This window comes from Excalfactoria chinensis, chromosome 11 (genome assembly GCF_039878825.1).
Source record: "Excalfactoria chinensis isolate bCotChi1 chromosome 11, bCotChi1.hap2, whole genome shotgun sequence".
In the NCBI taxonomy this organism is placed as follows: domain Eukaryota; kingdom Metazoa; phylum Chordata; class Aves; order Galliformes; family Phasianidae; genus Excalfactoria; species Excalfactoria chinensis.
Window position 1 is genome coordinate 2418859 of NC_092835.1, and position 27904 is coordinate 2446762.

Sequence of the window (27904 nt, forward strand, 5' to 3'; positions counted from 1 at the left end):
GCCCGGGAGGGCGTGGGGGAGCCGCTCGGGGCGGGGAGTTCCTCTCCGCTCTTACGTCTGTCAAAGGAGCGGCAGACGCCGCGGAGAGAGATAAAGCAAAAGGCGAGCGGAGGGCCGGGGCAGACTCGACAGCCACCACGATGGGAAGCAGCTCCCCGCAGAGCCGGCCCCGCTAGAGGTGGGGGGGCCCGGCGGGACGCGGACTGCCCCGGCGCACGGAGCGGGACGGGAGGAGGCCGCCCTCTTTTCCTCGCGGCAGCCGAGCGCAGCTTTCCCCCCCGCGGCCCCCCCCCTTCTGCAGCCAGGCTCGGATTTAGGGATAAAGTGGGAGGAGGAGGAGGAGGAGAAGGAGGGAAAGGCGGGGGGGGGGGGGGGGGGTTGCTGCCATTTGTTTATTCGCTGAGGGGTGAAGGCTCCCGGTGGAAACAAACCCCACCGGGGGCCGAGAGGAGGAGGAGGAGAAGGAGGAGGGTCGGGGGGGATCGCGGCGAGCCCCCAGGAGCGCGGTGGCCTTTTGGGGGGGCGCGTAGGGGGGGGGGCGGCGGAGGAGGGCCGGGACTGGCCGCCGCGGAGCTGCCCGTAGATGACTGCAGAAGCGCAGCAGGCTCTGTCCTCTCAGCCCCCTCCTCCCGCGGTGCACAGCAGCTACGGCCCCATGTCCTCCGTGGCCGAGAAGCAGCCGCAAAACTCGGCCATGGACGCCGCCTCCGCCGCTCCCTCCGGGCCGGGAGGCAACAGCGCTCCGGGCAGCGGCGGAGCCCCGGGCAGCGGCGGCCCTAAAGCGAAGAAAACCAACGCGGGGATCCGGCGGCCGGAGAAACCGCCCTATTCCTACATCGCTCTCATCGTCATGGCCATCCAGAGCTCGCCCTCCAAGCGTCTGACCCTCAGCGAGATCTACCAGTTCTTACAGAGCCGCTTCCCTTTCTTCCGCGGTTCTTACCAGGGCTGGAAAAACTCCGTTCGCCACAACCTCTCTCTCAACGAGTGCTTCATTAAACTGCCCAAGGGGTTGGGCCGCCCGGGTAAGGGCCACTACTGGACCATCGACCCGGCCAGCGAGTTCATGTTCGAGGAGGGCTCGTTCCGCCGCCGGCCCCGAGGCTTCAGGAGGAAATGCCAAGCGCTGAAGCCCATGTACAGCATGATGAACGGGCTCAGCTTCAACCACCTCCCCGACAGCTACAGCTTCCAGGGCTCGGCCGGAGGGCTCTCCTGCCCTCCCAACAGCCTCTCCCTCGAAGGGGGTTTGGGCATGATGAACGGCCACTTAGCCGGCAACGTGGACGGGATGGGCCTTGCGGGACACTCTGTGCCCCACCTGCCCTCCAACGGCGGGCACTCCTACATGGGCAGCTGCAGCGGCTCATCGGCGGGGGATTACCCGCACCACGAGAGCTCCGTGCCCGCCTCCCCCCTGCTGCCCGGCGGAGGGGTGATGGAACCGCACTCGGTATATTCCAGCTCGGCTTCTGCGTGGGCTCCCTCCGCTTCGGCCGCCTTAAACACGGGAGCTTCCTACATCAAACAGCAGCCTCTGTCGCCTTGCAACCCCGCGGCCAACCCGCTGTCCTCCAGCCTTTCCACGCATTCCCTCGATCAGCCCTACCTGCATCAGAACAGCCACAACACCGCCGAGCTTCAAGGTGAGGCGCGGACACGCGTGGGAGAACCCTGCGGGGATGGAAGCGGGGGGGGGGAATTCGCAGCCACCGGCTCTGAGGATTGGTTTAATGCAGCTGCCCCCCGAGGGGAAGCAGCGGTCCTTTCACTCTTTGCCGAAGGATGCGGCGGTTCGCACCGTCGGGGTTCGCTCCGTTTCTGCTGCGGGGCTGGGAGCTGCCGCGTCCCGAGTGGATGCTCCTTTTACCGGGCCCGGTGGGTGCGGGAAGAAGAGGCCGGGGATGGGTCCTGCGGGGTCAGAGCAAATAGGAGGTGGTGGAAGAACAAGGAAAGGGCATCAATAGAGGCTACCGCAGAGCTCTTCGATGAGGTTCCCAGCGTAGCGGGGGTTTCCTACAGGAGTGGCTGCCACTCTCGTCCTTAACTATCCCCCCTCCAGGCTCACGCCGCAGCAATCCGCTCCATTCAGGCTTGTACTTTCCAGGCCCTTCTCCTCCCTCTGCCTATACGGAAGTCGGTGGCGGGGGCTCCCCTCTCCCCACGGCTCCTCTGTGCCACTGCTCGGGGGAACGGCAGTGTCCGGGCCGCCGTCGGACCGTCGGGCCGTGAGCCTGGGGAGGGACGGGGAGCTCGGAGCTGGGATTCGTCCTGTGGCCCGAACTCACCTCGGGGCCCGGGGAGGCTGTAGGGATGCGGGGAGCTCTCCGCATCGCTCTGGGGCCGTGGAGGGGAAGGGTTTGGGGTCGCTGCGTTAGGCCCCTGGTTTTTAAGAAGAGAAAAATTACAGCAGTGTAGAGTGGAGGGTGGTTGGGGAGAAGCACGAATTCAGGGCGGAAAGGCGCTGCCCAGCTCAGGGCCGAACAGGGACGAGGGCAACGGAATGCAACCGGGACCCGCCGCCTCCACCTCGGCCCTACTCCGCCAATAAACCGCAAATGAGCGCACCAATTTCGCTGGGAAACGAAGCAAAAAAATCATTCTTAAAGGAGCTCCCAGACCCTCCCGAGATGTCCCACATCAGCTCCCAAAAATGAACTGAGCTCCTCCTGAGGCCGGCGCAGATTTGCTCGGCTCCTCCTGAGAGCAGTCCTGATTTTTCGGGGTCTTTTTCCCGTCCCGAAGTGGCTGCGGAAGCAGCGGGGGAGGGGGGGGTTTCTATGGGATCTGTACCGTCGGGTCGGGAGCAGCCGAATAACTCCGCTCCGCACCCCGCGGGGATTGCGCGCAGGCGCAACGTGGCGAAATAAATACAAATACAAATTAAAAACCAAACCAAAACGAAATGTCTTAAAGCCGAACGAGGTCGGAGCTGCGGGCTTTTTCTCCGGCACCTGCCCGCATTTTCGAGGAGAGAAGGGAGTGCGATAAAACCTCGATTCGAAAGCGGCTGGGTGTTCCCCTCCCGACATCTCCTTCTTCCCAATGCTCGGCCTTTATTATTTCTGTGGCTAAATAGAGTGATGATGGCTGACCGTTTTCTCTCCCCGTCCCGCAGGCATCCCGCGGTATCACTCCCAGTCTCCGAGCATGTGCGACAGAAAGGAATTTGTCTTCTCTTTCAACGCCATGGCCTCCTCCTCCATGCATTCAGCGGGCAGCGGCTCCTATTACCACCAACAAGTGACATACCAGGACATCAAGCCGTGCGTTATGTGAGACGGGGAGGAAAAGCCACCACCACCTCCCGGAGGCCGCCGAGGTCTGACCCGGGGAACGACCCCCCTCTCCCACCCAGGACCCTGTGGGAGGAGGAAAGAGGGGTGGGGGGGGGATTCTGCAGACTGCGTTTGTCCCCATAGATGGGACCCCCGGGGAGCGGACCGCTGAGCGCGGCGGTGCCGTATACGGGCGGCCCCGGGGCTGAGCGCTCCCCGCAGCTGAGCATCGGCCGGCCCGGCCTCCACCACGTGTCTTTAATCAGAGACGCTTTCTGCCTTCTTCTGCTTCTTCTTCTCTTGGGTCGGGGTAGGCTGGAAGAAAGGGAGGTGGGAGGGGGAGGGATGAAAAGCAGTCCCCCCCCCGCTCCCCAAACCCTCCGCTGCCCCTCATCTTGAAATCTCCGACTGCGAGTTAGGGTTGAAAGGTTTGCTACGTGAGGTTTGGGGGTTCTATCCCTTCAAAGAGAAAAAGAAATCGCAAACAAAGCTTTCTAAATCAGTTCTCTTCAATAGAACGCGTTGAGCGATACCGCCGTCCCATCCATCAGGGGCAGAGCCGGAGCGGGGACTGTGAGCACCCCGAGCACACAGAGCGGCGCTGCTCCGGCCCTTCGCTCCCATCGAGCCCTCAAACCCGAAAACAATCTTTTTTCATTATTTTTTTTGGGATCATATATATCTATTTTTTTAGCCATCGATATCTTCTTTTTCTTTAATTCTTCTCTTTATTTTTTTTCCTTATTATTATTATTTTTTTTGCCTGCGTAAAGACTGCAGGACCGGACCCTATGCAGAGAGAATAAGGCACTTTGAAAAGAGACAGCCACGCTCCTTCTGTTATTTATTCTACATTGTCGTCGTCGTTGTTGCTAATAATGGAGACACGAGGAGTCTCAGTTGATCAGTATTAAAGCGGTGGAGCTCTGTTGGCAATATTTGCCATATAGATGTTGGGGGTTTTGTTTTTAGTTAACCTCTTGTAAATGTTAAACCCAGCCCGGTCTCTGTGTAAAGACAATCCTCCATATGTTTTTATAGAAATATATATATAATGAAGGATTATCCCCCTCCCTTTCCCCATCTCTTATTGGGTTGGTTCTTTTATTTTTTCCGCCCTGACTTTGTACAGTTCGGTGTCACCTATTTGAATTCCTTTCTGCACTGTATAAAAACTGTAATGATGCGGTTGGTTTTTTTTTGGTGTTCTATTTTATTTTATTATTATTATTATATATAATATTTTTTTTTTCCACCCGGCCCTTTTTTGTGTACGTTTTGTCCCTAAAAAAAAACAAAAAGAGGGGAAAAAAAAAAAATCAAGCCGAAATAAAACATGTATGGCCTTTGTATGTGGGCTTCACGACTGTATGAGCAGCAAATAAACAAGCAATGCGGTGTGAGACGCGGAGTTCTATCTGAGGAGTCCGTGGGCTCCGCGTGTTTGGGGTGAAAACGTCCTGTTTTGGTGCAGGCTTGAATGGTCTCCTATTGGTTTTGGCTGTGGGGTTCGGTGGGTCTCTTGGAGTTTCCCTTTTGGTGGTGAGGAGCTGTTTGAAATGGGGGCGTGGAGCGAGGAGGGACGAAAGCCGGAGGTGATTTTCTTATTCATTGACTGTATCAGAAAAAGCGAAAGGCGGCATCCGATGGCTCCGGGCTTTTTTAGTGGGATCACAGATCTCAGCTCTTCCTCTTCTCCTCCTCCCAGTTGGATCCAACGGAACTCAGGGCAGCTTTCTGCAGCCATTTATCACCATAGAAAAGATTAAACATATAAAATCAAAGCAGGTAACCGGGGCGTGATGTTCAACTAAACTAAGGAACAAATCCATGCGCTGGGTTCAGGTTTATATGTTGGAAGGGACACCCAACCCCAGACATTCTGCTTCAACCAGCTCCATAGGCCAATGCGCCCATATCCATGCATACTACCAACAGCATGTGTGTAGAAGTCGATGTATACAAATAAATCTGGTTACTCAGTTGTGCATATCTATCTTCATCCAGGCAAATCAGGTTACGGCGCACTAATTAGCCGAGCATTGAGTTTAATTAAAAGCAGAGTTTAATTAAAAGCAAAGTTAGCCGGTAACACATACACACACAAAAGCTTTCTAATTAAGGCAGGTGGGAAGGGCTTGATGAGAGTTATTGCAGGCCTCTCTCTGGGAAGCTTAATTAATTTGGGGGTGGTTTTTTCTTTCCAAGGGTAGTGATGGTTAAGCGAGCAGCGATCAACTTGCAATGCCTATCGGGGTTCCCCTGTCTTTGTGCCTTTGTGGACTGATCCTTCTCTCTGCTGTGTGTTGGCTATCCATGCTGGAGGTGAGCCACGCTGTTACCATCTCGATGTGTGAGCTGAAGGCTGAGGTTTGACTCCTGATGCACATATCTGCTCTAGGTGTGGCCGAGATAAAGGCTCGGGGTTAGGAGTTCAGTCTCTGCCAAGTGGTTTTCTCTTCCTTGAAATCTCACTATCGCTTCTAAGATTCTTTTTTCATCCTTCAGATTCACTTTGGACTCGGGCACCTTATCGATCTGCTCACAGCTTGAGGTCTGCAGGGCTGGGAAGGGTAGGCAGACACCTCGCGATCTGCCCTAGCAGGGTTTGATATCTGGTCCCCCAACAAAGGTTTGTGTGATTCATTTCCCTCCCTCCCATTCGGTTCCCCCTTACCCCACGCCACCAAACCTGGAAAAACAGAACCACTGCATACCGTGGACGCCACATATTCCTCAAGCCAGTGAGCACAGCCTAAACAGGCAGCTCTCCATCTCCGACACCGACAGCAGGGAGGAGAGGGTGAAACCCTGCAGGCTCCTGCTCCCGGCTCTTGCTCTGCACAAGACAAACCTGCTTTTTTTTCCCCTTGTTGTCCCAGGGGAAGGGAAAATTCTAGCGCTTATCCCAACCAGAGCCTTTGTACAAGCTCTATGCTTGTGAGTAGGAGAGCTCTGCTGGGAGGTGAGGAGGAATAAGCTTGTTTGGAAATGCTGTCGGAGCCCTCTAAGAGGACAGGAGGAATAGGCTTGCTCAGAAATACAGGACTTGCTCATGTAATGACCTCCCCCTGGCCAGACCTGAGCTGCGGCCAGCTCATAAGGCTCCGTCCAGAAGTGGCAATTTGCTCACTGTTGTGCTGCACTTTTGGAGCACAACCAGAATCAGGACCTGGTGTTTCTCACCAGATTTAGCTCAAGATGTACCAGTGGCTCAGGGGACCCAGAAGTCCCCAGGTATACTTCAGCATGGCCAGGCCATGCCATAGCAGAGCAAGACACGTTGGCAACCTCTCCACATCCCTCCACTCATCTCCAAGCGTTTCCTCCCAGCCTCTTAGGACTGCCACGGAGCTGCATGTACACAACCACCTCACTGTTGCTTGTATACGGCTGGGTCCCCGCGTGACGGTGAGGAGGGACCCGGGGGTGATGCGGGGCTCAGCTCGGGGGCAGCGGAGCAGAGCCGTTCCCTTGGAGGCAGCGCCACCTGGTGCTGCGCGCTGCGCACCGCGCTCCAAATGGAACGGGTTTTCCCTTGCAGTGACTGCGAACCCGGCTGCTTCGGGAGGTTTCTGCCCCTTTATTTTCTATTTCTTTCCTTCCTTCTTTTTCTTTCTTTCTTTCTTCTAATTTTCCTTTCTAGCATCTAGAAGGTTGAAGGTGAGAAGGCCTTTACTGCGTCTCAGATTTAGAGGTGAAATGTCAGACGTGCCCCATCACCAACAGGCCTCCTCCATAGGATGCTTCTGGTTCAGACCTGTTCTGCACCCAGGTGGGACAGATGGGGGACATGTGCTGTGCGGTAGCATCGAGTATCCCATGGATATAGATACTCCTGGTACAAGATGCTTCTGGGCAATGGGGGTTACCCAGACTAGCAGAAAACCAGGTACTTCGGGAGACTTCACTGGTGGAAATAGATCCTCTGAACCTTAAATGGGTATTTGGAAGGCTGAGTGCTGAGTTTGGTCCATATTCCTTGGCAGGGGAAGGCTCAAACTGGGAGCCTGATCTCTCTGTTGAATCCAAGAAGCTTTGGACTTTGATGGATCTGAGTCACAGCTTTTGAAAAGCAGACTTTGACTTCTCCGGGATGATCACTGGCTTTTAGATAGGCCAGATTTCAACATTTATTCACTTTCCACGCATTCTTAGAAGCAGAACTGCTGCCTGACATCAGGCTCTGAAGGAAGAGTGCCAGGGTGGTTCAAACAAGCTTGGCAATAGCACATTTGAGCCAAGGAACCTTTGGCAGTGGGAGTCACATTCAGGGACATAATAACTGATGCAGGTGACTGTGTCTGGCTGAAGGAGATCCCTATGATGAGCAGGAGATGCACAGGGTGCCAGCAGCTCTATAGTCATGAACTGATGCTTTTCATAGACACAGTTATCAGATCGGCTGAGGAAGCAAAGAGAGGCAGGCAGCTCAGTTGTTTTAAATAGCTTCCATTGCCAGTATCCATCCTGCCCAGTAAGCAGCTAAAATCAGAAGATTATTAAAGAAAGATAACAAGGAATAAAGCTCGTTAGTGATATTCTGTGATGCAGGGCTGTCTTTTTGCACAGGCTTATGAAAGGCTCTTTGAGACCAATTCCCCACTACTGGGGTAAGCATCAATCTCCTCTTCTTATAGACACCTGCAGGTTCACATATCAGTTTCACATACTGCTACAGGCACACGTATCAGAGCAAACATCCATTCTAGAGATCAAATCATGATCAAACCTGCTTGATCACAGAACGAGATGCATGGGCGCTGGCAGTGCTTCCACACTTGGGTATCTCTTACACTGAACATAGTTATTTCTTTCTTCGAGGCAACAGGAGTTGAAAGACCCAGAACGGTACAGAAAGTGCAGTTCTGTGGCTCAGATCAGCTTCAGGCTAATTACTGAATAAATAAGCAAACACACCTGGAAAAGCAAGATGTCAGAGCCTGGAAAGTTTTGCAGGGACTTAAAAAGTATCAAGAGTTCACTTGGAGCCAGACTTTGCTACAGCAATTGTGTTCCTGTACGGTAGAAAAGATACTGCAGATCAACTAGCGGAGTAATCACCTCCTTTAGAGAGATGGAAACACCAACCTTTGGAAACTGAGCAGCACAAACAAGTGCCTGGAGATGCTCTGAAAACATGATATCCCACTGGAAAAACTTGCAAGTATTAAACTCTTGTCTGCATGATTAGCTTCGCTCTAACAGATGGCTCAAAAACACCAAGGAGTGGCTGCAAGGGATACGCTAACACTGAGAAATGTAGAGGTTTTTTGCAATGTTTCTTGAATGTTTCCCTTCCCTCCCTGCCCTTTTTCTTTCCCTCTCATCTCGCCGTCCTGAATGTTAGCTTTATTCCTTAAAAAAACCCCATACTTTTAGCTCCGTGTGCTTCTGCATGGGATGGCTGGACTGCAACACACTGGCGTGATTTGCTAGACCTGGGTGGAAACGAGGTGCCCACCCCATCATATAAAAAAAGGCCGCTGTGCTACGTGGTTCTATTTACTTACTTGAAAAGCAAGCAGTTGATGGGTTTCTAACCTGTCTTTCCAGCTGTTTCCCAACTCTGCCTTCCTCATTTTTCCATCTGTAAGACGTGGATGTTACTGGGGCCGCCGTAAAGATGGACTAGATAGGTCTGTATCCTGAAGTCATTTCTCCCAGTGACTTGAGTGAGATGCCCAGCCCAGAACAATGGCAGGATACACGGCCCTAAACATTGCTGCTGTGCTTTAAAAGATGAAAAGCAGTGACTTTTATATACCCATGTAAGTGGAGGGGCAGAGAAATTTTTCATGATGTTTATAGCAGACATCACAAGGCATCGGCACGTGAAAACATGGGAAATGGTGCGCTTTTCTCATAGAGAGATAATCTTTAATAGATGGCAACGAGGAAACAGAGGCATTCATACACAAGCACCTACCTCACAGAGGGGTATGTTTGCCTGGCTGACATGGCCACAGTCACAGATGTTTCCTCCAGAGCCAGAACTGCTGCATGGGGCTGTTCCTTCTAAGGAACCGGAATGAGAGAAATCTCAGCACATGCTTTTCCTTCCCCTCCTCACCCCTTGAAGAGAAAAAAAAACGCAGTGACTGACTTTCAATGAAAGCGCTCTCCTAAAAAACGTTTGTTTCTTCCTTTGCTGGAAGATAAAATTAAAAATAAAAATAAAATAAAATAAATAAAGATATGACTTGAAGCCATTATTTAACCACCCCTTTTATTCTACTAGGCCTCTGATGATAGATAATGAGCTAAATCATCTGTCCTTAAAGACTGCTTCCTGTGAGGGAACAAGGGATTGATGTGAATGGGTGCTGGAGGGCTGGATGGGGACCTGGCTGTGTCACATAGGAGCAGGCTTTGCTCTCTTCCCACCCTGATGTTGAGGGATTTTTTGTTCCCTTGTTCTCTCCATGGAAACAAATAATCTCTGACTCTTGTCACTTAGAGAAGACTACACAGCAACATGGCTTGTTTACTCACTGTTGTCTTTGGTGGATTGAAGCTGTGTGGCCTTGTCCGTGTTCCAGGAAATGCATGGACATAGCTGTCTGAAGGAAAACCCTCACGATTGTATAGTTTTCAGTGCTGAGTGGCAGTTAGCCACCTCATTTTTATTGTTAGCGGATCACAATGCTGCCTCACTGCTCTGTGCCACACACCACGCTGTGACTAATATCATTCAACAAAAGAAAATCCCCTCCAAATCGACCACGTTCTCAAGCCTAACGGATCTGGTAGAGGCTCCATCCATCTGATAGCGTTTTCTCTTTGCATCTCTCTGGTAAGTGAGGATAGAAAAGGACAAACAGAGGGGTTAGAATCACTCTGGGAAGCTCATATAGCACCTAGGGTGGTCACTGCCAGGCTCTGTACCCTCTCAGCTGCCATAGGATCTGGGCTGGGTTTGCTCACTGCAGCCAGTCTCCGGAGCTGTTCAGCATCTTTCCCCACTGAACCCTTGAAGAGAGGGGACATGCAATAACGACATCCTAACTTGTTTTGTGCCATGAAAGGAACTGGAAAGAATGCATCGAACCACATGACAAGTGAGGACATCAGGCTGCAGAGAGAATAGAAAGACCTCATTTTTAATTGCTTCTGAACAAAGTTGGCTCAGTAAAGTATTTCCCATTGTACTGCTGAACTTTTCTTCTCATCGCACAGCAGTGAAACACAGGCTCCTCTGCTGCTGCTGCTGCAAGTGGGCTGAAATCTGTCTGCGTTAGGGATCACTTCATTTCCTATTGAATGTAGACCATCCATTTATCAAAGGCGTTTCAGAGTTTTGTGCAACATCCAGGCACTTCTTTCTCGTTGTGGATGTTTTTAGTATGCCAGTCTTAAAATATGAAGATACCTCACCCTTCATGCAGAAAGAGAATGGGGGTTAAGCAGTTAAGATGTACATTCCCCCCTGTTGCTCTGGATATTTACAGAGAACAGGTTTGAAGCATTGAGACTTTGGAAGTCCCAGATTAGAGCTTGAGTCAGTGCAATAAAGAAGGGCTGTGTGCATTGGTAGGCACCTGAGATGACATATCCATGTCTATGTAGCCAAGTTCATCCTAGGTGCTAGCAGCAGGGCCACAACTATAACTGACAGAAAAAGAAGAATTATTACGTTAGTAAAGGTTCTCATCTTTAAAGCTTGTTAGTTCAGACAGTAAATCCCTTAGGGCACGGACTTTGTGGCTTGATCGTTAGTGAAATATCTTGCATAGTCTTGATCCGGGCCAAAGTAAAAAATAAGCAGGCTTCAGTTCCTCGAGTTTCATTATGAGATCAGAGCCCAAAGATTCACTGAGAAGTATTACATTTCAGAGCCCTGTGGATTGAGAGAAAAGTCAGAAGTGACTCATGTACAACTGATGTCTTCCTGAGCGTGCAGAGAGCCTGAAACAATAGACCTAAGAGATGCAAACTGCCCCATTCACTCTTACTTCAAAATCTGCTGTGTCCCCAAGCAGGAACTTGGGCAGCCTGTAAGAACAAAATCCACATCATACAGCTGGAGATGCCAGAAAGTCATGTTAGGCGTGCGCCTTTGGTAGTCTTGTATTACTTAATTAAACAGCAATTTAGCATCTTGCATTGAAATGTCACTTAGCTAAAGAAGACCAGCTTCTTAAACAGTGGTAAGAGCCTCATTCTTAGCCCAGCTTCTCTTGCTTCAAGACAGAAATCACACCGACTTCAGCATCACGAGGTCAAACTCCTACCAACCATGTTAATATAAAACACGTTTCAGGAAGCATGAAATACACCCAGGTCCTCACAGGTAAGCTTATAGAACAGCTTTGCTGCAAATTATACAGCTATTTTCCCCCCCTTTTCTTTGCAGACTCACTTACTTTTTTCAACAGTGGGAATCCTACAACAACGCACAGATGAGATGAGACTCCCCTTGGTTTTTCATCTCCAAAGGGGAGACATTATGTTCCTCAGTCACATCTGCCAGCAGAAAACCCTTGTGAAAGAAAGGAGGCCGCCCTAAAACAGTGGGAATGTGGGGAAAGCAAACCTTCTCATTTCTGAGGACTACCGCTTACCTTCATGTAAACTATAAACCTCTGCAGGTGCTCTGAACCTCAGTGAACTTAGTGTAGCTCCAGGCTCTTTTCAGCAGCTGCCTGTACTAATTTCTTCCTGCAGGTTGTTGCTCTTGCAGCAGACGACAGAAATGATCTTGCTCACAGCACAGTTACCACTGATTTGCTGACGCCTGAATGATCTTGCAATTTATTAACAACCCGGACCAAAAATGACTGCTTAACTTGGAAATTATCATTGCGTTAACATTATTCCAGCCCATTCAAAATGCGAATGAACAGTCCATTAGCTTAAGCTTATAGTAATTACTTTTCTTCTCAGAGCCTATCTACAGTTACATGCCTCTGTCTAGTAGTGTGGTTTGGATTGTGAATTGCATTCAAAAGAGAGGCCAGAAGATAACTACAGAGAATCAGCAACATGCAGAGCAGTCTAACATAGCTCATGTTCCAGGTTGCACACAGAGCCACAACTGCAAAGAGAAAAATCACCTGAAAGAAGCTCTATCTAGGTATGTTTGTCCAGACAAAACTGGCCACTGACCACACACAGTGTGAAGAGGAAAGCAAAGACATCTAACACCCCCAACGTATGAGCTTTTGCTATTAAAATACAGAGAAAACCATTATGATTTCTTCTGTTTCATTACTTTGGGAGGTCAGCTGACACTGAGCTGTGTGGTGTGGATTCCAGCAAACAAAAAACTGATGACCAAGGTAAGGTCACCTCAGCATCTTCACCAATGTAAAAGTATTACAAGAGTAAAAAAGAACATCATATGACCCCACTACTTCATTTGCCATCCTGTGGAAGGGGGAGGCAGTGTTGTACTATTACTTTTTGCTTTTCTTTCCTCTGCTTTCTAAGCCAGTGATGTAACGAGTGTCTTTAAGTAGTAGCATAACTCCTGACTCTTATCCATGAAGCTACGCAGCTACTGAAACAAGATGCAGGGGCCTCCGTACTGATTGCATTTGATTTCAGACTAAGTGATACCAAAAATAATCTTGAGCTGGAGGAAAAGAGAGCATTTAAGAGCACAGCGCTATTCCTTCATAAACTTCTCCTCTGTTGACCTTACGAGAAGTTGGAGCAATGCTTTCCTTGAGACCATCTGCACAGAGCACATGATAACACTGAGAATTCGTTGAACGCTGTACAAAATGTCTGACCCCCGAGGCATAATAACATGCTTAAAATACACATAACGGTACCCTCTGGCTAAAAAAAAAAAGCTTTCCAAGTTTAAGAAATATCAATGTGGATGCTTACTTTGACTACGTGCCCAGCATCAATGGCAAAAGCGTTCCTGTTTAGAAAGGATGGTTCAGCCAAAACTTAACTTGTTTTTCAGGAATAGGGAACTGAAGAAAAAAAATACATATATATATATATATATAATAAAAGCCAACAGGTTTTGACCATAGTTTGGGCTGCTTTTTATTTCCACTAAAATGATTAGCTGTTAATGTAATTTCACAGAGGTAATGGAATTACACCACGTCATAAGAAACAAGACAATCGGGAAAAGCATCATAATCATCTACATCCATGAAAAAGGCATCTGAAATGTGTAGGGAAAAAGCTTGTATCTACTTTCCTCTCTCGGACTGATGTTTATACACAGGGCTGAATCAACAGATCAAACCTGAGATGGAAGCTACCTGCTCACCCACCTGATCCCAATAGCTACGATGAGCTCAGTGGCTGAGGCAGTGTTTTTACAGCAGTTCTTTAAGAGCACAAGAAATGTCAAGCCCTCCTCCTCCATTTTAATGAAAAATATACTGAAAATTCCCAAGAGACAAACCCCTCTTTCTTAGTAAACATAAATGCAAACCCTAAGACAGATTTTTTGCAGCTGGCTTTAAATCTCACAAGTACAAATCCGCAGGTACAATCTGCAGATGACAGAACACAACCACCTCCCTCCATGTGGTTGCACGCAGCTACCAAAGGGCAAGTTTTTTGATCCAGGCCTAACAGATGTACACTGAAAAGCAAATCACCCCGAGGCCGATGAAAAACAAATACACAGAGTGTGGTTACTTTGTGGATAACCATTTAGAGAAATGGCTTCTCTGTCATCTATCTTGACAGACACACTTTGCACACACAACTGCAGGAATGAGGCAGGCAAGTCATCTATGAGATGTACGCCTCATTCATTTGAATATATGGCTTTGCCTTCAGTTGTTTAGCCTGTGGAGATCACAGCATATACTAATAACCTTGAAAACTTAGGTCTGCTTCTTGCAAAACAATAAAAACACGCCTGTTTGTTTTTTTTTTTTCTTCCTCTTTCTTCTATTCATATTCATTTCTGCCTATTGATTTCTACTTGCTCTTTGTTTCTCTGATTCTTAGCCAGCTCAACTCGCAAAGTATTGCCCCCAAGGCTCAAGCCTTTCAAAGAGGATACAGCATTCTCTGCGGCTGCTTTATCCTTGTAATCGAGAAAAGCCCTGTGCTGTGCTCCCTGCCAATTCACTCGTAAAGGAGCTACATGGAATTCCCTTAAAGCACATTTCAGCTCGCTCACTCTTAGGTTGGGAGGTATGTTCCCCACATACACAGTAGTAATCACGCCAGATCCCTCTAATCTGGGACTTAAAGAATCACTTTCAACATACTGTTGTCCTGCTTGAGCTGAGCCCATTGAAGCCTGTGGTCTTGTATTTCCAGCCACTGCCTTCTCATTTAACACCGCTGACTTGCTGGCATTCACCAAGTCTGGCTGTTCATCTTGGAGGGTAACATCCTTGCCCGCCTGCTTCTCTTTGTACCGAAGACTCTTAAGGATGGGGATTTTTCCCAGCATCTCATAGCTGACCTAAAAATGGAGGAAGACAGACATAATTATGAGCTTTCTTCTTCTCCTTCCAGAAAAAGATGACCAATCAGGACACATTCGCACCATAAAAAGAGAGGAACTTCATTATATTGCTGCCATTCAGAGTGCCAGAGCATTCAAAACGTTACTAATTGTTGGCCGGATTCTGAAGTTGCTCCCTAAATACACACTGCGGGACAAAAATAAACAGTAGTTACTCTTCAAGCAAGTACAATGTAGATCCAGCAGGAAAAATCAAAACCAAACTCAGAGCTGGTTGATTTTGATTCTGACGTTTATTTATCAGGGCGCTTTCAGATTTGCATTCTCATTGCTATCCCTTAACGTCTGCTTTGACCGAGGCTCTGTGCTCCTGCTCTGACAAAGCCTCACGTGCCTACAATTCATCAGACCACGAGGGACTTTCATTCTGCAGACCTCCTTGCTTTCATTACCCCTGAAAACAGGATATCCCGTAGGTTGGGTCATACAATGGGGAGGGACCACGGTGTTAGCTTGCAGCTGGGGAGCGTGCCTTGCAGTGGGGCTCCTATGAGTGTGGGCCCAGCTGGAGGCACGTTGTCTGGTTGTGGAACATCATCACAGCCCTCCCTCCTGCCATCTGACACCACACACCACCCGCAGCTACTCAGTGGATCCCACAGCAGTCTGCTGGGCTGGATCACAGAACTGAAGAGCGCCTGAACACTGTACTTTATAACTGTGAGCCCTCTCTCCCTCCATCCAGCCCCAGTTCATAAGCAGCTTTTCTGGAAGGGCTCTTCCTCTCAACAGCTGAACCCTATCCATCTCAGGCATGAGATGCCCCAGGCTATGCTCAGCGACTGGCAGGAAACACAGTGGTTCCCTAGCTAATGTGGTCTAGCTCTTGGCTTGCAGACTGCAGTTGGAAGTAGCAATAATTCGTACTTGGCTGCTGGACAAGCAGAACATCCATCAACACAGGATCCAATTCTTAAATTTAGGGAGCAAAACAGAGCCTGGGGAAGAGATGCCTGAGCTAGCAGAGACCCAAGCTAATAGCCCACACAGTGTGAGCAAGCCACTCTCACAGGATACTGCATCAAAGCTTAGGAGCCACAAACTCAGCAGGCTGTCCTGGGTTGGCACTGGCTTATCCAGGCTAGAATATACCTGCAGATCTCAGCTTAGAGCCCCTGAATTCCTGCTTCTACGATTCGGTCAGGCAGGTTTCCTGTTCTGTGAAGCAAACAAGCAAACTTTACTTCAAGCTGAAATAAAAGTCCAAGCTTATGTACAGCCCAGCCTAACTCCAGCCTTGTTAATCAAACAGCAGAACACGGCTAACAAACATGGGCAGAGGCCACCTCTGTTCTGCTACAGAGCAGACCCAGAGTCAAGGTGTTTGTGATCCCTGCAAACTGAGGCAGATGTGGTTGCAATACTATATATGGCTTGAGAGGGACTACAAACTACTGAAGCTCTGATCATCAAACAACACCATGAGCAGAATCCATCACTACCTGAAATTCAGCCCTTTGCAGGGATACCACTAAGACGACTCTACAACACTGTTGCAACAAAGGCAGTTGACTCCATTTTATTTGCAATAAAAGAAAACATTCTGGAAAAGAAATAAAATGACATCCTTGCAGCTGGACATCATCAACTGACTTCCTTCTGCCACAGAAGAGTGGCAGAGTATTTACCTTTAGGCTAGGGTCTAGGAGAAACTTCCATCTGGATCAAAGCTCTCAAACACTTCCCTGTTTTTTGCCCCTTCTATGTCAAGGAAAGGCAGAAACCTCAGAGCATCAATTGTAGAAACCAAATCACCCCCCTTTTTTGGGGTGCAAGGGGTAAGAAGCAAAAAGGCAAAGGGGGCAGTGGGTGGCACAAGAAGGGACAAAGCTTGTTCTGCTCTCTTGCAAAATACCAAACAAAAGAACGCCTTTGTGGTAGTACAATGTGTTGCTAATTACGACCATGCAAAAAGTTTCTTTTGTCTTGTGAGACGTGGAGGACTGCAATGATTTATTTCTAAGAGGAGAGAGTCCAAAGATATTCCTCCTCTCTTTCAAACAAGCTGCACGTTTCTTGATGCTGTGCCGGCTGGTCACTCCTCCCTAGCCTTGTTTAGCACTCCAGGCTAAGCCAGGTTGCAAAGGCCTTAGGTTCTGCCCCCAGTAAGTCATCTTGGTTCCAATTACATGGAACTGAGCAACCCCAGTGGCTGAAGCCTCTTCCCTTGCTCCCCCCCATCCCTCTACAGTCAGGGCCAAACCATTTACTGATGTTTGTAAACTTTGTATTGAGTGTTGGGAGTTAGTTAAACGATTGGCTTTGGCAGTGAAGCCAGCTGAAGAAGTTTCCTATTATCCCTTGACCACCAATTCCCAGGCCACTTCCACACTTCAGCCTACTGGGGTTGGACAACAGAAGTGCTTGTGGGTCTGCAGTACAAACTCTGTAACTGAAGTGATTCAGGTTAAAAATAACTCCACCAAAGGCAATTAATCATTTAACAATCCTTCCTACTCCCTGCCATGGCTGAGAGAGCCTTGGGGAAAGAGGACAGCAGGGTAGATGAATTCTTCTGGCACACAATTACCAGGCTATGGGAAAGGAGCTGAGAAGGGAAATGTGGCCCCTCTCTGACAGAAACCTGAAGAAAGCAGAGACTGGGATGCTGCCTGCCAATAAAAATCTCCCAACATTTAACCCTGAGCATCCACTCTCGTGGCACCTGGTTTGGTCACAGAACAATAGAGAAGCAAATGGACTTCTGTAACGTCTCTGGCTGGAACACTGGGGCTCTCTTCAACCTCTGTTATTCCAGAAGAGTGAATGCAGACACTTTCACTTCTTTGCTGGAAAATAAATGAAAGATGTGTTTGCCCTGTGACAGAATGAGTAATGCTGACCCCTGATACAGTGCAGGCCAAGCCAAACACCACTTTGATTTCCCTGGCAACAGAGGCAGCACAGTTCTGATGTACCTCAGATGAGGAAAGGACAGCTACAGATCAGAGAGGGTGCTCAGTCTGCTGTTTGATTCTATTACACATAGCTACCCATCTTGGTACACCAGCTGATGTAGGAACACGTGGCACAAAATGGATATAGCCATAGAAAGCTGAAAACAAAACCAAACAATCTGTAGTAGAGAAGATCCACGGGCCCTTCCAAGTATTGATGCTAGAAGGCCAGGGGCACTTGGAAGATTCACTTCTGCCCACTCTGAGGGTGGTCTGACCCTGGGCTCCTCAGAAATGCCTCCAGGATAGAGCCTAAATCTCATGTTGTCTTCTTAATCAGTTGCTCGTTTCAAGGAGCACTCTATTCACAGGGGTTTAAAGCATGGACAAAGCCAAGAGAGCTAAGACGGGCCAACACAGTTGAACATTTTATCACTCATTTGCACAAAATGTCCAAATATGAGCACGCAATCCAAGGGCATATTTCTGGGAGCTGGCAGCCCATGAAGTCTGCTTGTGTCCCTCAGGAGAAACTTATGAAACCCACATTTGGAATTCATCAGCAAAAAACTGATTCCATGGACTCTGCAGCAAGGGTTAGATTTGCAAAGGTGTCAAGAAGTCCAACCATGCATGGAAGCCCCCCCCCCCCCCAAAAAAAACAACACTGCCAAAACCAAAACAACAAAACAACATTGGCCAAACTGACAGTAATTTTGTTCAGATGGCAGCAGCACCCCTGCTAAAGGTTTTGCCAGCTTGTGTGTGAAGTTTCTGAGCTCTGACAGAGCTTATTTTGCTTTCCAAGTATTCTATCGCAGACCCAAATCAAGAGCTGTTTGTTGTCAGTGTCTCCTTGCTACTGCACACTAAACATCAAATCCACGGATTCTCTCAGTTCTGGAGACATCATTTTGGAAACGACTTCTCCTACTTCTCAGTAAAAATGTGATTAAAGAAACAGAAGGAAATGCTTGCTGGAATGCAGTGATTTTTTCCACTAACTTCTCTCATTTCCCTCCTTCTGACCCCAACTATTTTAATTGGTCTATATAGCTTCGATTTAAAATAAGCACTGCACAAATAACTTCGTAATCGTGACAAACATAACTGACGGTGTCGGAGATAAAGATCAGAGTTCCCCATACAAAACACTAAATGAGAAAGTAGTTTCACGGATTTAGAGTTCCCAGAAACAATGGGTCCGATTTTCAAGAAAGATGAAGCCAAATAACTCTCCACTGGCATCCAAATAAAAGTTTTCCAGAGTTCTCAGCTCTTAGCAGTTCTTACTGTCCTCCAAAAAGCACTGAGTTCTCAAAAGCCTCAATTCCAGTGCAGAAAACTTACCTGTATAAACGTTCCAGTATTGCCTTTTATTCAGATGAGTGTCTAGAGTGCCTAGCACTCATTTTGCTAACGCTTCTTTGGTAATAGCATTGCAGATCTTAGACCTCCTTTGAAATCTAAGTTAGCATTTCAATGACAAAAATCACAGTATGTGGGGTTTATTTTGCACCTGTTCTCATTCTTGACTCACTACTTCCTTCCTACATAGCATATAATGAGCAAAAACACTCCAAGAGAACACATCTCTGAGCACAGAAATTTAGCCTGGAGATGTACATTTTGTTTACCATGCAAGTACCCTTTAACCTCTTTGTGAGCAGAAAACAGAGCATACCTATTAATGGCTATTTATCCTAACAGCTTCGGAAAAGGACACACTTTGCAACAATGCTTAGCAGTAATCCCATGTTTGCAAACACCTTTAATTCAGTTCCTAAATCACTGTCTTGGCTTCATCCAGTGAAGGATTCGTTTGTTTTCACAAGGCATTTTACACATAACCCTCTTAAGAGCAGTTTAGCTACTTCAGGTTGATAAAACACCATATTTAGAAGCGGGGTATTTATTTGCTCACTATCTCTGGGTTCATTTAGTTCTGCTGATAGAAACAGGAATAAAACAGCAAAGCCAGGATTTAAAGGAGAAAAAGATGTAGAGAAAAGGAGGTAAAAGCATCCGGGAAAATCTGCTGGACAAACACTCAAATAGCCACTATCAGATCCTACACTTTTAACACCCTGACGACGGGTTAGACCTCCCACCTCCAGGATTCTCTGTGCAAGAACCGATCGTGGTTACCTCCAGAACCACAAACAAGATGTACACAAGTTGTTCAGTTCCCTGTGCAAGAATAACACTAGATTCTTTCTTCACACAGATAAGACATGCTGTTCTCGTCCCAGAGCAGAAACATTACAATTATCCCCACTCTAGTATTCTCCAGTATTTTTTATCTAATCAACACCAGCTCTGAAGAGCAGCCAAAAGCTGTTTTGTGTTAAATTGGCACTCGGCATCTCTTTTTTCCCTTAAAGTTCACTCAAGTAAAGTGCGTTGTTCATAGTGAAAGCTGTATAAAATCCAGTGAGCTGTATTCTTTAGACAGCACCACTAATGTTAGGCACAACTCTGCCAAGCATCTCAACACAACTCTCAAGCATCACACACAAGCCCAAAGGAGTTGCAACAAATATTTTGTAAGCTTTTGAGTAATACAGCGCAACACTGATCTTGACATTTTCTCTGCAAAGGGAAGAAGAAATGCTAAAGTAGCGCTGAATTTGATACATTGCTTGGGGACTGACTTGACTTTCCACTAGCCAAAACTACACAAAGATTCAAGGGCTGCTGCAAGAGGCTGATCCCCAGACCTTTAAAAAATGTCACTACAAAAGGGATGGGGACAGGGAAAAATAAGAACATTAGCAAGGCCACTTACTGGGGCTGCTCTGACACCAAGAAAGACTACAATCAAAAGTATGTTGGCATCTCCATCCGTGTTGGATGGAGCACAAGGGGTGGGCCCTCAAAACAATTACATTCAATAATATCCTAAAAAGTTAGGATTCAAAAATAATTCAGTGGAAAAAATGCATTGGTGTAAAGGAAGCTTACATTTGTTTATTTAATTGATTTTTAACCTCGAGTTCTCAACCACACTCAGGGTAAAATATTCTCCCACCATAGGAGTAAAAATAGTCTTGGTTACAATTGTTCTTTGTAGATATGTCACCTTAACAAATTTAACTCTTTTTACTTTGTTAAAAGCTCACTGACTAAAAAGATTGCCCTGAAATCATTCATTAATATTTCCTGAGTGGTTTCTGCAAAATAAGGGCATACTATTCATCATCTTACCCAATCAGGAGGGATTGGGTCTGTTCCCTGACCAGATGATTTCTGGAATGAAAATCTAATGACAAAGAAAATGTTTTCCCCGTCATAAATTTACAATAGAGTAATTTAGGAAATGCTTTTCTGAAGCCACTTGTGAAACTGCTGAAGTTTCTGACAAACTCTGGGGAAAAAAAGGAAAACCACAACACAATGATTATTGATAAGCATTGATACGTGATTTTAAATGGCATCAAGTCACTGCGCTTCCACCTGAAAATAAGCTCCAGACAAATTCATCTACCCTTTGGAAGCCAACTCCAGACATTCATGGTGTAAACAGCACTGTACCAGCCACTGCAAGCCATGCTTATGTCTTACCACCAGAGCAGCACGAATTCTGCTGTTTCCTCACTGTCTAATGCCATAAACCTATCTCTAAAGCACTGCCTCCAGAAACAGAACACAGCCAATTTTACAGAGCACCTATTTGACAAAGTCATTCCAGCTTCAGAAATGCACTTCTCATCATTATAACCATCTAGAAGCCACTCAACATGTATGCTGCTTTTTCATTTGCTATCCTTACAATTATCTCTAAATCACTAGATGTCTTCATATGTAACTTTCCTTGAGGAATTAAAAATGTGGGACTTATCAGCAGAATGTTGATAGCACGGGTAACTTGCCTTATGCCATAGGATTCCATGTGGCTTTGGTCGTTTGCAATTAGTCTTGATAGTTCTTGTGGGTGTGAGTATATAATCAACGGTTAAATCGTGGTCACCAAGGAGCTCTTCTGCTATGTCAACTACCTACAAGAAACAAGAGATATGTTAAAAACAGATTCAATACAATTCCACATAATCCTGCTGTCTTGTGACATACAAAACTCTGTTAGTGACAGTGCAAACTGAGCACAAGTGCTACATCAAAAGCTACACCTCTCTTTCATACACACCATTCAGAAGCCCACAGTTCTGATCTGTCATTTAGGAGTGGATACTTTAACTTACTTGGCAGTCATGCACGATAGTAATCACAGGTGTGTCCTCCATCACTGCTCCCATTGACACCATCATTGCGTATTCCATGTCTGCATAACCTTCTCCTTTTCCAATTCTCCAGCCTAAAGTACACGAAGCAAAAGGCATGAGCAACTAAAACATCATAGATTATAATTTTACTAAAGGCCAGAATAGTGGCCTGTATGCTCTAAACCACACTGCTGCCTGTTGACTAAATGCTGGTGACACTGAATCTGTGTGACAAATCCCTGAACCCAATCCAACCAAGAAGAAAAAGACAGGACTCAAGACCATAATTAACATCCAGTGAGATTTTGGGGCCCACAAGAAAGTAGACATAACCTACTGACATTGTGAATCTCACAGCCTCCTCCTGCAAAGCTTACAAAACTTTATCTTACCTTTTTCAGAGACAGCCACTGATCCTACAACAACCAAGTCCACTCGTGCTTTCCCATCAAGACCTACAGGCACACTATACTCTTTTATGCCCTGCAAGTAAAAGATAATTTTAGGTTCACAGAGTGCAGACTTCTAGCCAGTGAGGCTGAAAGCAGGAGCATGTTGATAAATGCAAGTAACTACCCATGCTCCAAAGTGTTTCTTCCATGTATAGCCAAGTTGCAGATGGCTGGAAAGCTGTCCTCTAGGGAATCCTAGAATACATTTTCTACTACAGTGAGAAGCATTTTGGCATGCTTCAGGGAGAGTCAAGAGAGGTGAGCTTTTTTCTAAGCAAGGTTACTTATTTAAGATCAAAAGCTCGTGTCTGAAACCCTTGATTCAGCATCTGTTTCTGAAAATGAGGGCAAATGAAACTTCCCACCCTACCACGACTAACTGGAAGTCATTTGTAAATATAAACTGTTAATAGCTTTTATTCATTAGTACACATACTGAGGAAAAAAAAACACACCGGTGGAGGTAAGATCATAGCTCAGATATGAGGCCTAAAACACCACTAGAGAAAAGACTCTTTTAAAAGCATTTCAGTGTTGAAGAACACTTAAGTAGTTAATGACTTTAATAGACCTTCCAACAAAGAAAGTTACTACTAATTACCACTCATTAACAACCCTCCATTGTACACAGGATTACCCTAGAACTGCTTTTAGCAGGAGATAAACTGCAGACTGTTACATTTTCACATCAAATTAGGACACATGCAAAACAACGCAGGTTTCTCTGCCAAATGACTTCAGCTGCACAGTACGACGTTTCAACAGCAGAGGGCAGCAACACACCGCATTTCAAAGAAAACCCTTTCGTGCACATTATTGTACTTCAGTACAAAACCGATCTCTCCTACTTACTAACTCCGAATATTTTAATCGACCAGATTAGGCGAACACAAGAAAAGCTAAAATGTTCCTTAGAGTTCTCTAGCACAAAACTGCAAAATACAAGTATTCACAAAATACAGACGCCGTTTTATTAACAAATTAACTAATAATAAAAACAACTGCGTTGCAATTTAAATACTGCCAAAAAAAATCAGTGATGGCGGATGCACCCACAAAACCAGAAACAAGATATTAGTTGAACAATATTTCAGGTAGCATCCGGCATTCTAACTTCTAGTTGGACCATTGTAACACACTCCTCCAGATGTTAATTCAGACTTGGCCTATGTTGTGTTCCTACCTGAGATGTCGCACATATCCGCAGTGTCTCCTTAGTTGCACCTGGAGGTGGAACAATCTTATTGAACAGCCCACTCCTCAGACGTGGTGTCGGAACCAATAAAGTCTTCCTTGCCTGTGGAACAAAAGGAGTTACCACCTTAGTTAAGAGTTGGGTCCATTTTACACCCAAGAAACATTGTCACTGTCCCATAAATTTCTGTGGTCAGTTGTCTTATTTGCTCTGGGCAGTCAGAGCTGGTGACTGTGCAGTGGTTGTAGGTGAATCCTTTTTTTTTGTAGGTGAATTAGAACACAAAGATGAGGAGACAGCCCCATAAAAACATGCTAGTTTACCAAAACAACATGCGCACCTCGGTCACTTGCCAAAAAGGCAAAGATATGCTTTAATGAGCAGCCTTGTGAAGCTTAGGATTGGTAAAACTCCTGCAGGAAAACTGGGAAGAATGACCAAGAGGTGCTGCTAAGCACTGCACTGTTGCCCCACTCTCCTTCTCAGGGGCACAAAAGTGCTGTTACCTGCAGCGCAGCCAGCCGAACACCTTCCAAAGGTTTGTCTGGATCCACTTTGATCTCATTTGCTCTGTTGAACACATCTAGCTCTTTAATAGAGCAGCAAGCCTGATGAGACCCCTGTGTGAAGACAGTAATCAAAAGAAAAGAGAATGTATTCACTTACTTCCAGGGTTAGAAAGCGAGCATTCTTCTGGGGAGCATCGGGATTTATTTTTACAGTATTGGCAGCTTTGAACTCCTCTAAACCCAGAAGCCTCGTTGCAGCATGAGGGGCACCCTGTTTTCATAAGATATCAGCATATCACCGAGGAGTTCAAAGCAGAGAGGGGAAATTTTTTGCTCTTTCATCCCATACGGAGGCTGACTTTCAATGTAAGGGACACGCTGCTAAGTTTGTGATACTCTCTATGAGAATAACAAATACCAACAGAGGCTGAATACTTGGCTAATACATTGCAGGCTGCAGACAAAAAAGGAGGATCTGGGTATGCTCCCTTTGTCTAACTTGGCCCCCATTCACACCTGTCTCAAAGCTGGAGTGTAACTGTCCATTTTAGTCAATGAATACAAATTTCTTTAAAGACAAGCCACAGGATATTTCTGGATGAACAACTTTCTGGACAAGGCTCTCTTAACTATATTAAACACAGAAAATTAAGTTCTTAATCAAATGAGGTGCCAGAACTTGCAAAGCACGGACTCTCCCCACTGAGTGTTTTTACCTCTGATGTCTTCCTGCTTAAGAGAGCAATAGAGGCTCCCTCCACCCACTTTAGCACCTATTCTAAGATGGCTCTTCTCTACACCTTAATCAGTTTGGTTTTATTTTCTACCTTAAACCTACTCTGCCCTTTCAACAAAAGGGAAGCTAATGCCCTAGTGATGCTCATGGGCCAAAACACCCAGCTCACAACCCCACAGTACTAGTTTGGTTACTCTTTATTCAATATACAGCAGACACATTGGGTGCACGCTTTGAGCCCACATCAGCCCAAGAAAAACCCTAGAACACACACAGCCTCAGTTTTCATAGTGCGACTTGAGTTGAAAGGGACCTTTATAGGTCACCCAGCTTAACTCCTCTGTAATCACAGAATCGTAGGGGTTGGAAGGGACCTCTAGAGATCATCGAGTCCAACCCCCCTGCCAAAGCAGGCTCCCTACACCACGTCGCACAGGTAGGCGTCCAGGCAGGTCTTGAATATCTCCAGAGAAGGAGACTCCACCACCTCCCTGTGCAGCCTGTTCCAGTGCTCCGTCACCCTCACTGTAAAGAAGTTCTTGCGCACATTCGTGTGGAACTTCCTATGCTGAAGTTTCAGCCCATTGCCCCTAGTCCTGTCCCCACGCACTACTGAAAACAGACCAGCCTCACCACTATGGCTCCCACACTTCAGGTATTTATAAACCTGGATCAAGTCCCCTCTCAGCCTTCTTTTCTCAAGGCTAAACAGACCCAGTTCCCTAAGTCTCTCCTCGTAGGAGAGATGCTCCAGGCCCTTCACCATCCTTGTGGCCCTCCGCTGGACTCTTTCCAAGAGATCCCTGTCTTTTTTGTACTGGGGAGCCCAGAACTGGACCTGGTTACAAGGGCACACTGCTGGCTCATGGCCAACCTGTCATCCACCAGGACGCCCAGGTCCCTCTCAGCAGAGCTCCTCTCCAGCAGGTCTTCCCCCAACCTGTACTGGTGTATGCAATTATTTCTACCTAGGTGCAAGACTCTACACCTGCTTAATGAACAAGGACACCCACAGCTAAATGGATGTCTCCAGGGATGGGGAATCCTTCACCTCCGGGCTACCTGCTCCAGTGCTTCACTACCCCTATAGTAAAAAAGATTTTCCTATATCCAGTCTAAAACTCAGCTATTTTAGCGTGAAACTACCCTTGTGCCATCGATCCTGTATTAAAGAATCCATCCCCTTCATTCTTAAAGCCCCCCCCCTTTAGATATACAGCTCTCAGGTATCCCCAGAGCCCTCTCTCTTAGGCTCAACAGCCCCAACCCCCAGCCTGTCCTCACAGGGAAGGCGTTTCACCTCCCTCCCCCTGCTGAAGGCCTCGGGGCATGAAATCCATACCCATAACCTGCCATAAACGCGTTTATCTCACCCAGCTGATGGGTTTTATATGGCTCTCTACCACCCCCTACCGTCGCCCCGCACCTGTTGCGGCCTACAGGACTATTATGGCTGGATGGATACAGCGCTGCGGGCCTCCGTACCTTGAAATTGGGGATGCGGTGATACACGGGCCGGGGGAACTCAGCCAGGCCGCTGGTCTCCAGGTAATCCCACACCTTCTGCCTGATGTCCCCCTTGGAGGCACCTGAAGAGCAAAGCGGACACCTCACAACGGAACGCATCCATGGCTTCACACCCCCCCCCCCCTCTTCACGCCCGACGGTCGCCCCCCAGTGACGTCATCAAAGCGACCCGCCCCGCGGCCCGCTCACCCGCGCGCAGCCGTACGCCCTCCAGCATGGCGGCGCTTCTCTTCGCCCCGCCCACTTCCGCTCCAGGCTACGGCGGCGTGGAGGGGACAAAAAGGACGCGAAGGCGAAGCGATGAAGATTTAAGGCTTCGTGTGGGGCGGGGATGGAAGGGAATGAAGGAAAATATGAGGTTCCCCAAAAGGAAGTTCCTGGCTGAACTCTTCCTGTAGCAACAGACACTATGGTCTGCCTTCAGCATATGGCCCTGAACCCACTCAGTCCCAAAGGAAACTATGGAAACTATGGTGCTATGGAAAAAGCACCAACCAACAAGGAAACAAACAAACAAGCCATTTTTAATACGATCAAGTCTTGAATTTGTGACTATATCGTTTAACGTTGCCCACAGCCAGCCTCTGTGTGAGACCCCAGGTTGACCTGCTCCCACTAAGCACGCTTCTTGCCTGCATTGAATGAGATAGTAAGTGATTTATCGCCTCAATTTATGATTTACAGAATTAATGCATTCAACCATTACTTTGTGATCAGGCTGGGGCTCTCCCTTTCCCTCCCAAGGCCCTTTATAAGCCCTCAAAGAAAGGAGGTGGAGCCCAGGTTCTGCAATGGGGTTGTGTTTAGGAAGAGCCTTTTGCTCCCTCTGAGCTCTGCTGGACTGAGTGGGAACCCATCCAGGCACAACAGACCACCCATGTGCAGCTGGACATTTGAAGCTCCCCTTCCTACTCACAGAAAGCTCTGATGTTGTTGGTGGGGAGTGCAGGATTGGACCTTTGGTGAGCAATTGGCAGCCTCACTGTAGATCTGCATTGAATTTACACTGCTGTCAGGGGAAGAGAAGGCTCGCAGAATGTTGTCTTCCTTCCTGGGAGCTCATACAGACCTCACACAGGTGCAATTCCACTGTCTCCCCATTGAAATGCTCAGTTTCGGAAGACAGTGTTTGCCATTCAGCTCTTCTCATGTCTATATGTGAGAGTCAACAACGTCTGCTTGCTCGTTGCCACCCAAAATCATTGTGCTGCAGCTCCCAGGATGGATGTGTCTCAGTTACACTCTCCTTCTTTGAGGAAGGTAAAGCAATGGTGCCATGGCAATGAATGCATTAGCAATCAAGGGGGGTTGGGTGGGAGGGTGTTGAGGAGGGGGGAGCTGAGATCCTACCAGACCACCTACATCTCCCTCTATGCAAAATGTTCACTTCCTTACATGGTTTTATCTCCCAGTCAGACTCAGACAGTCATGAGCTGGCTATACAGAATTCAGGATACTTTGCCCTAGGCTGTGAAATGAGTTTGCAGGCTGTTGACGTCTTTCTTACCAGTTCAGTTCTCTGCTTTGATTCCACGGGTCTGAAACCCTGAGTGTTCCAAATTGCTTTTCCAGTGTCTCTTCTATTCAGTGCATGCTTCAGCCTTTCCCATTAGCATTGCACAGATGCCA

The 27904-nt window shown here is 47.4% G+C and overlaps 2 protein-coding genes across 11 annotated transcripts; one reads left to right on the forward strand and one right to left on the reverse strand.

Annotated features, from left to right (window-relative positions):
* Positions 1–462: 462 nt before the first annotated feature.
* FOXF1 (forkhead box F1) lies at positions 463–3603 on the forward strand. Its single transcript, XM_072346605.1, has 2 exons — positions 463–1646; positions 3119–3603. The coding sequence occupies exons 1-2, from the start codon at positions 584–586 to the stop codon at positions 3277–3279; spliced, it is 1224 nt and encodes a 407-aa protein (XP_072202706.1). The 5' UTR covers positions 463–583; the 3' UTR covers positions 3280–3603.
* Positions 3604–4549: 946 nt separating this feature from the next.
* Positions 4550–26573, reverse strand: MTHFSD (methenyltetrahydrofolate synthetase domain containing). 10 transcript variants are annotated; one of them, XM_072346586.1, is made up of 9 exons: positions 26465–26573; positions 26234–26337; positions 24010–24123; positions 23492–23605; positions 22249–22339; positions 21836–21948; positions 21509–21634; positions 14477–14676; positions 4550–9353 (listed from the first exon to the last, which is right to left on the reverse strand). In XM_072346586.1, the coding sequence occupies exons 1-9, from the start codon at positions 26490–26492 to the stop codon at positions 9248–9250; spliced, it is 996 nt and encodes a 331-aa protein (XP_072202687.1). In that variant the 5' UTR covers positions 26493–26573; the 3' UTR covers positions 4550–9247. The 10 variants fall into 10 exon arrangements, 9 of the variants coding, with proteins under 9 accessions (XP_072202687.1, XP_072202682.1, XP_072202685.1 ...); XR_011904998.1 differs by lacking the exon at positions 26465–26573 and having other exon boundaries at positions 4551–8198; positions 8792–9353; positions 26234–26404; XM_072346584.1 differs by lacking the exon at positions 26465–26573 and having other exon boundaries at positions 4551–9006; positions 9208–9353; positions 26234–26404.
* Positions 26574–27904: the final 1331 nt, after the last annotated feature.

Bases quoted from the DNA above. Each gene is read 5' to 3' on its own strand.
- FOXF1 (XM_072346605.1), top strand. From the start codon at position 584: ATGACTGCAGAAGCGCAGCAGGCTCTGTCCTCTCAGCCCCCTCCTCCC. The intron at 1,647-3,118 runs GTGAGGCGCGGA...CCCGTCCCGCAG, and splicing joins CAACACCGCCGAGCTTCAAG to GCATCCCGCGGTATCACTCC.
- MTHFSD (XM_072346577.1), bottom strand. From the start codon at position 26,374: ATGCGTTCCGTTGTGAGGTGTCCGCTTTGCTCTTCAGGTGCCTCCAAG. The intron at 21,635-21,835 runs GTAAGTTAAAGT...TGTTTCTTGTAG, and splicing joins CTATCGTGCATGACTGCCAA to GTAGTTGACATAGCAGAAGA. The intron at 14,677-21,508 runs GCAAGTTACCCG...CTCCATTTTTAG, and splicing joins ATGGAATCCTATGGCATAAG to GTCAGCTATGAGATGCTGGG.